This window comes from Hemiscyllium ocellatum, chromosome 38, assembly GCF_020745735.1.
Source record: "Hemiscyllium ocellatum isolate sHemOce1 chromosome 38, sHemOce1.pat.X.cur, whole genome shotgun sequence".
NCBI lineage: Eukaryota > Metazoa > Chordata > Chondrichthyes > Orectolobiformes > Hemiscylliidae > Hemiscyllium > Hemiscyllium ocellatum.
This window is the reverse complement of record NC_083438.1, coordinates 31,658,028-31,666,860: the sequence shown is the minus strand read 5'-3', so window position 1 is coordinate 31,666,860 and position 8,833 is coordinate 31,658,028. Positions and strand designations below refer to the sequence as shown.

The 8,833-nt window shown below is 51.2% G+C and overlaps 1 protein-coding gene across 1 annotated transcript; it reads right to left on the bottom strand.

Annotated features, from left to right (window-relative positions):
• Positions 1–5,037: 5,037 nt before the first annotated feature.
• On the bottom strand, positions 5,038–8,268 carry LOC132833937 (large ribosomal subunit protein mL50-like). The gene is made up of 2 exons (XM_060852618.1): positions 8,114–8,268; positions 5,038–5,594 (listed from the first exon to the last, which is right to left on the bottom strand). Exons 1-2 carry the CDS (start codon positions 8,228–8,230, stop codon positions 5,232–5,234), a joined length of 480 nt encoding a protein of 159 aa, XP_060708601.1. The 5' UTR covers positions 8,231–8,268; the 3' UTR covers positions 5,038–5,231.
• Positions 8,269–8,833: the final 565 nt, after the last annotated feature.

Here is an 8,833-nt window from a genome sequence, read left to right as displayed (position 1 = left end):
ATGTGGAAGGATCGGAGTTTCATCCAACAGCCAGTGGGAACTGTTCGGATTTCTGAAACAAACGCTCCCAAAAGTGACAATAGGCACACCAGGGGCATCTTTAGCAAAATGAAAACAGCCAAAAGGAAACTGGTGTAAATTGACAGGCAGAGCTTGGGACGGTTACACCTTGCTTCCTGTGGGGGGGAGGTCCCATCAGCTGTTAGCTGGACCCAAACTGTTCACAGACTGAATCCTGGCTCACTCACCCTGAATCTTCCTCTCACCTGGACGCCAGTGAATGGACGTACTCACATGAGGCTGACAGTGTTAAACCAGAACAAATAGTAAAAAGGCTTGAAACAGGAAGACAAAGGGCCTTTGCTGTATGACATTGGGCAAAAGGAAAGATTTCAACACAGACATCAGCAACAAATTCAAACTGATGTTCTCAACTCTGGTTTCCATTTTCTTGTCATGTGTACACAACTGCAAATGTGCTGCTGGTCAAAGCACAGCAGGTTAGGCAGCATCTCAGGAATAGAGAATTCGACGTTTCGAGCATAAGCCCTTCATCAGGAATAAGAGAGAGAGCCAAGCAGGCTGAGATAAAAGGTAGGGAGGAGGGACTAGGGGGAGGGGCGATGGAGGTGGGATAGGTGGAAGGAGGTCAAGGTGAGGGTGATAGGCCGGAGTGGGGTGGGGGCGGAGAGGTCAGGAAGAGGATTGCAGGTTAGGAGGGCGGTGCTGAGTTGAGGGAACCGACTGAGACAAGGTGGGGGGAGGGGAAATGAGGAAGCTGGAGAAATCTGAATTCATACCTTGTGGGTGGAGGGTTCCCAGGCGGAAGATGAGGCGCTCCTCCTCCAGCCGTCGTGTAGTTGTGTTCTGCCGGTGGAGGAGTCCAAGGACCTGCATGTCCTCGGTGGAGTGGGAGGGGGAGTTAAAGTGTTGAGCCACGGGGTGATTGGGTTGGTTGGTTCGGGCGGCCCAGAGGTGTTCTCTGAAGCGTTCCGCAAGTAAGATTACTCGAAGATTTTTTACTGTCATGTGTACACAAGCCCAGTGAAAGGTGCATAAGGTCACCATGCATGGAGCATCTTAGTTATAAAGTGGTAAAATAAACCATGGTGAATAAGTTACCACATGGAGGTTTGGACTGGGGTGAATAAAGTTAAAAATCACACAACACCAGGTCCTAGTCCAACAGGTGTATTTGTAAGTACAAATCTTCGGAGCACTGCTCCTTTATCAGGAAATTAGTTGGGCAGGATCATAGGACTCAGAATTTATATTAAAAGATCAAAGTACAGAATGTGGTGCTGGAAAAGCACAGCAGGTCCTGCAGAATCGGAGGAGCAGGAGATTGGACGTTTTGGGCAGCAGCCCTTCATCAGGAATGAGGCTTGTGGGCTGGGAGATAAATGGGGTTAGAGGGAAGGGAGCTGGAAATGTGATAGGCAGATAGGTGACAGGTTGGAAAGGAGGGTGGAGATGGGATAGATGACGGACAGGTCAAGAGGGCAGTGCTGAATTGGAGGCTTGGGACTGGGATAAAGTGGGGGGGTGGGAAATGAGAAACTGTTGAAATCCACATTAGTCCCGTGCGGTTGCAGGGTCCCAAGGTGCTCTTCCTCCAGGCATCGGGTGGTCAGGGTGTGGCAGTGGGGGAGGCCCAGGACATGCATGTCCTTGGTGGAGTGGGAGGGGGAGTTGAAGTGTTCAGCCACGGGTGGGGGGGGGGGGGGTTGGTTGGTGCGGGTGTCCCAGAGATGTTCTCTGAAATGATTAGCAAGATGGCGTCCTGTCTCCCCGATGTAGAGGAGACCACACTGTGTGCAGCAGACACAGGAAATGACATTAGTTAAGGTACGGGTAAAGATTAGATTAGATTACTTACAGTGTGGAAACAGGCCCTTCGGCCCAACAAGTCCACACTGACCCGCCGAAGCGCAACCCACGCATACCCCTTACCTAACACTACGGGCAATTTAGCATGGCCAATTCACCTGACCCGCACATCTTTGGACTGTGGGAGGAAACCGGAGCACCCGGAGGAAACCCACGCAGACACGGGGAGAACGTGCAAACTTCACACAGTCAGTCGCCTGAGTCGGGAATTGAACCCGGGTCTCAGGCGCTGAGAGGCAGCAGTGCTAACCACTGTGCCACTAAATTTCTGTTGGACGTAGAAGTAAAAGATCAAAGTGTCATACAACTGATGTGATGTATTGAAAAACCTTAAAGTGCTGTTAAGTCTTAATCACTTTGAATGGGTTGCAGGTTTTGATTCATTAATATGCAAATCCCAGAACTTCAAGTCACATTCCTGTGATAACTTAAGGTTTGATATAAAAAAGTGACATCTCAGCTCAGACAATGCATTAAAGGTGTGAGGTTAGAGTGTCTGTGTGTTCCAACCTTGAGTCAGACTGGTTCTGTTTCCAAAGTAGGAATTTATAAAATGTCACAAGCACTGACTGCCTACAGATTTTGTTCCAAAAGTACACAATAGAACGTATCTGCAAATATAGTGGAGCCGGGGGTTCTGATGGCTCAGTGGTAGTGTCCCCACCTCTGGGCCAGAAAGTCCAGGTTCCAGTCCCATCTGCTCCAGAAGTGTACCATAACAGGTTGTATATGGAGCCAGCTGTGTCCCTTTGGCTCCCTTTAGCTGAATTCGAAAGGAGTTACTCAAAAAGACATGCTCATCGATCTTGGCTACCTCCAGGTATGTGTGTATATACCACAGGGGTATGCCAGAATATCACAAATCCAGGGCATCTGGAACACAGAGGCAGCCAATCAGCCCACGGCATTCACCAGCCAGTACCTTCCTGGTTATTATGGAGGGGGAGACCAGTGTGATGGCATATAATGATAGCCTCGATGGAATCGCATTGGGAATTTAAGAGAAACCTCTTTACCCAGAAAGTAGCAAAGATTGGAACGTTGCTCCCACATGGAGTGTCCAGGTGAAACATATCGATAAATTTTAAACAGGAGCTGGGGTGTAAACTCGAGGAGGAAAGGATGGTGGTCAAATTGGGAAAACCAATTTGTACACGGATTTCATCTCTTCTGCTGAGGAAAGGGTTATGGAGACTGATAATACCGGTCACACCCACCGCGAGGCCAAACTAACCAATCAGCATCTGCCTGCACGGGAGGGGAATCAGTTAGCTCAGTGGGCAGGATGGCTGGTCTCTGATGCAGAGTGACACTCACAGTGTGGGTTCAATTCCCATCCCAGCTGAGGGTCCCACCTTCTCCACCTCACACCTCGCCTGAGACGTGGTGACCATCAGTCATCGCTCTCCAATGAGAGACCAGCCCCTCCGGGACTGTGGTACTTTACGTTATCTGGCTGGTCAGAGTTTAATCCTGATGAAGGGCTTATGCCCAAAACGTCGAATTTCCTGTTCCTTGGATGCTGCCTGACCTGCTGCGCTTTAACCAGCAACACATTTTCAGGTCAGATTGACATTGTGCTCACATTGACCGTTAACAGTTCCTGCTACGTTTCTCTGCCAACTCATGTTTCAACCAAACAGTCAGAGATTTACAGCATGATACGGACCCTTTGGTCTAACTTCTCCATGCAGCCCCGTTCTCATAATTAATCACGTCCTATGTCTGCTGCATATCTCCCTGTACCTATCCCAAATATCTACTTGCCCAAATGTTTCTTAAATAACAAAACTCTCCTCACCCCCACCACCACCTCAAAGAGTGTCTGTCCCACTCTGGGTGAAAAGCCCCTCTGGAGCTTTTGTATCTCTCCCCCCCTCACTTTAAAGCTACACCCTCTGATTTTAGACTCCCCTAGATTGGGGACAAGCTGTCTGTTATTAGATTAGATTACTTACAGTGTGGAAACAGGCCCTTCGGCCCAACAAGTCCACACCGACCCGCCGAAGCGCAACCCACCCATACCCCTACATTTACCCCCTACCTAACACTACGGGCAATTTAGCACGGCCAATTCACCTGACCCGCACATCTTTGGACTGTGGGAGGAAACCCACGCAGACACAGGGAGAACGTGCAAACTCCACACAGTCAGTCGCCTGAGTCAGGAAATGAACCCGGGTCTCTGGCGCTGTGAGGCAGCAGTGCTAACCACTGTGCCACCGTGCCGCCCACAATATCTATCTTATTTATGCCTCTCGAGATTTTATAGAACTTAACAAGGTCATGGAGCCACAGAGATGTACACCATGGAAACAGGCTCTTCAGTCCAATTCGCCCATGCTGACCAGATATCCCAACCTTACCCAGTCCCACCTGCCAGCACCCGGCCCATATCCCTCCAAATCCTTCCTATTCATATACCCATCCCAATGCCTTTTAAAGGTTGCAATTGTACCAGCCTCCACCACTTCCTCTGGTAGCTCATCCCATACATGCACCACCCTCTGCCCCTTAGTACTCTTTCATATCTTTCCCCTCTCTCACTAAACCTATGCCCTCTAGTTCTGGGCTCGCCCAGCCCAGGGAAAAGACCTTGTCCATTTGTCCCATCCATTGAAGTCACTAGATGGATTCCTGGGATGAGCTAGGAGGAGATGTTAAGTTGATGACCACTGCTATTCTCTGGTGTTTAGAAGAATGAGTGGTGCTGTCGTTAAAACATAATGAAATTCTGAGGGTTTGACCCTGTAAATGCCAAGAGGCAGCTGCCCTCTCTCGGACTGGCCCAGTTGAACTAGTTCAGGAGGACGTCGCATTTGGGTGTTGGCCGTTTTAGACCAAGATCAGGAGAAATTCCTTCACTCAGAGAATGGCAAATCCTCTCCAGAGGGCTGTGAATTCTCAGTTGTTGAGTGGATTTAACGCTGAGATCGACCAACTCTTGGCCAAACGAATCAAGACGTGCAGCAGGAAAATGGTATCCCGGTCAAAGGACTGAGGAGCAGACTGGAGGGGGGGAACTGAGTGGCCTCCTCCTGTTCTGGTTTATATGAAGGTGGCATTTGCTGTTCTTGCAGTGAATGGCCTGGCCCTGCTGTGAAGTCTGACATAACCAGGTGCGAGAATCACCAACTCACTTCAAGACACCTTGAAGAAAAAGATTTATTCAGTGCTTAGGGTCCACAGACGCAGAGGGGTAATGTAACTGCTTCCCCCTCCCCCCACCTCAGTGCAATGTGGACTGAGGGATATCCCTTCTTGCTCCCTGAGGGAAGGACGTACATCGAATGCCAGCCTCCCAGGACACAGACCTCCAAGCACTCCTTCTCTCGGCCTGGCTACATTCCTTCCCCTCCATTCCCGTCGTAGCCCCAGTTGATGCGGATATTGGGAGGCAGCTTCGAGTGAGCCAGTTCCTGGAAGACAGAGGGGTCCGCGTCGACTGGTTGCTGGTAAAAGCGCAGCAGCTCTCCCGGACTCCTGGCCTGATGGAGCTGGGAATTGGGCACCCTGTGTTTGAGCGCTTGCGCCAGTTCACAGAGGAGTCGGAACCTCTGGCCCTCACCCAGCGGAGCCTCCTGCCAGTCTGGGCCAGAGGGCGTACCTGTGACCCGTTCCACTGCTGCCCGCACCATCTCTTCCAGCTGCTCAGGAGGTTGGTACTTACGGCTCTGGAAGGGGGGCAAAACCAGAGATGGGTCCTAGAGACAGACGGGAGGAAATATATAGTGAGATAGATAGAGAGAGAGCGAGAGAGCGAGCAAGAGAGTCAGGACTGAATGTGAAATGCCAACACCAACAGGAACAGAGTGACTCAATATTGCTTCCCCACTGCACACCCAACTCTCTACGGAGTTCCAGTCCTGTCTGGGCAGGAATCTGAGTGATGGACGACAATCAGACATGTCCATTAACAACCACCGCAGCACACCCCTAGTTATTAACAGATCAACCCCTGGCTACTCCCCGGTTCCTAGAGATGGCCCCAATACTTTCAGCAACCTCCCTCAGTTATTACAGAGATTAACGCCCGACCTCCCCCAGTTGTTAGAGATTAACCCCCGACCTCCCCCAGTTGTTGCAGAGATTAACTCCCAACCTCCCCCAGTTGTTGCAGAGATTAACCCCCGACCTCCCCCAGTTGTTGCAGAGATTAACCCCCGACCTCCCCCAGTTGTTGCAGAGATTAACCCCCGACCTCCCCCAGTTGTTGCAGAGATTAACCCCCGACCTCCCCCAGTTGTTGCAGAGATTAACCCCCGACCTCCCCCAGTTGTTGCAGAGATTAACCCCCGACCTCCCCCAGTTGTTGCAGAGATTAACCCCTGACCTCCCCCAGTTATTACAGAGATTAACCCCCGACCACCCCCAGTTATTACAGAGATTAACCCCGGACCTCCCCCAGTTATTACAGAGATTAACCCCCGACCTCCCCCAGTTATTACAGAGATTAACCCCGACCTCCCCCAATTACAGAGATTAACCCCGACCTCCCCCAATTACAGAGATTAACCCCCGACCTCCCCCAATTATAACAGAGATTAACCCCCGACCTCCCCCAGTTATTACAGAGATTAACCCCCGACCTCCCCCAGTTGCTGAGATTAACCCCCGACCTCCCCCAGTTATTAGAGATTAACCCCCGACCTCCCCCAATTATAGAGATTAACCCCCGACCTCCCCCAGTTATTACAGAGATTAACCCCCGACCATCCCCAGTTATTACAGAGATTAACCCCCGACCTCCCCCAGTTATTAGAGATTAACCCCCGACGTCCCCCAGTTATTACAGAGATTAACTCCCGACCTCCCCCCAATTAGAGATTAACCCCCGACCTCCCACAGTTATTAGAGATTAACCCCCGACCTCCCCCAGTTATTAGAGATTAACCCCCGACGTCCCCCAGTTATTACAGAGATTAACTCCCGACCTCGCCCAATTAGAGATTAACCCCCGACCTCCCACAGTTATTACAGAGATTAACCCCCGACCATCCCCAGTTATTACAGAGATTAAACCCCGACCTCCCCCAGTTGTTACAGAGATTAACCCCCGACCATCCCCAGTTATTAGAGATTAACCCCCGACCACCCCCAGTTGTTAGAGATTAACCCGCGACCTCCCCCAGTTATTATAGAGATTAACCTCCGACCATCCCCAGTTATTACAGAGATTAACCCCCGACCATCCCGTTATTACAGAGATTAACCCCCGACCATCCCCAGTTATTAGTGATTAACCCCCGACCTCCCCCAGTTTAGAGATTAACCTCTGACCTCCCCAGTTCCTTCAGAGATTAACCCCTGACTTCCCCAGTTGCTAGAGATTAAATTCTGACCTCCCCAGTTATTAGAGATTAACCTCTGACCTCCCCCAGTTAGTACAGAGATTAACCTCTGACCTCCCCCAGTTATTACAGAGATTAACCCCTGACCTCCCCCATTTCCTACAGGGATTAACCCCTGACCTCCCCCAGTTGCTACAGAGATTAACCTCTGACCTCCCCAGTTTCTAGAGAATAACCTCCGACCTCCCCCAGTTCCTACAGGGATTAACCCCTGACCTCCCCCAGTTCCTACAGGGATTAACCCCTGACCTCCCCCAGTTCCTACAGGGATAAACCCCTGACCTCCCCCAGTTGCTACAGGGATTAACCCCTGACCTCCCCCATTTCCTACAGGGATTAACCCCTGACCTCCCCCATTTCCTACAGGGATTAACCCCTGACCTCCCCCAGTTGCTACAGAGATTAACCTCTGACCTCCCCAGTTTCTAGAGAATAACCTCCGACCTCCCCCAGTTCCTACAGGGATTAACCCCTGACCTCCCCCAGTTGCTACAGAGATTAACCCCTGACCTCCCCAGTCGCTACAGAGATTAACCTCTGACCTCCCCAGTTCCTAAAGATTAACCTCTGACCTCTCCAGTTCCTAGAGATTAACCCCTGACCTCCCCAGTTATTAGAGATTAACCTCTGACCTCCCCAGTTATTAGAGATTAACCCCTGACCTCCCCAGTTCCTAGAGATTAACCTCTGACCTCCCCAGTTCCTAGAGATTAACCTCTGACCTCCCCAGTTCCCAGAGAGATTAACCCCTGACCTCCCCAGTTATTAGAGATTAACCTCTGACCTCCCCAGTTCCTAGAGATTAACCTCTGACCTCCCCAGTTCCCAGAGAGATTAACCCCTGACCTCCTGCGGTGTCTATACAGATTTACCTCCAGCCCTTGTGGTCCTGCTGCGATGCCGGACTCTGTGCGGGTCAATCCCAGGCCCTTCCTCAGGCCCCGGGAGCCCGAGCCCAGTCTCAGTCTCATCACCGCCGCCGCCGCCATTGTCCTCCCGATCCGCCCGCGCAGCCGCAGACAACACTTTCCCTCAAGGCGCCGGTCGCACGGGCAGTGAGTGCGCATGCGGATAGCAAACCACGCCCAGTTAGCCGCCGGAGGCCGGCGTTGGAGAGCATGTACGCATGTGCTAACACTGAACCGTACCCATTTAGCGTGTCGGCGGCCGAGGCATGGAAACTAGTGCGCATGTCCAATAAGGACAACCCTTGCGCCGACGCCATGGGGATGATGCGCATGTGCTACACCTAACCACGCCCACCACTGCCAATCGCTTCGCAAGTGCCCTGCAATTTTGCGCAGGCGTAGTAGCAGATTCATGACGCACTGCCTTCTGGGAATTGTAGTCTATTCTCTGGAATCTCATTCTCAGAGAATCCTACATTACAGAATAGATTCCCAACTAGACCCACATTCTCATGGAGTAAAAAATGAGGTCTGCAGATGCTGGAGATCACAGCTGCAAATGTGTTGCTGGTCAAAGCACAGCAGGCCAGGCAGCATCTCAGGAATAGAGAATTCGACGTTTCGGGCATAAGCCCTTCATCAGGAATGAGAGAGAGAGAGCCAAGCAGGCTAAGATAAAGGGTA

Coding starts and splice junctions, on each gene's coding strand:
- LOC132833937 (XM_060852618.1), bottom strand. CDS start 8,230: ATGGCGGCGGCGGCGGTGATGAGACTGAGACTGGGCTCGGGCTCCCGG. Junction 5,595..8,113: donor CAGGACCACAAGGGCTGGAG/GTAAATCTGTAT, acceptor GTCTGTCTCTAG/GACCCATCTCTGGTTTTGCC.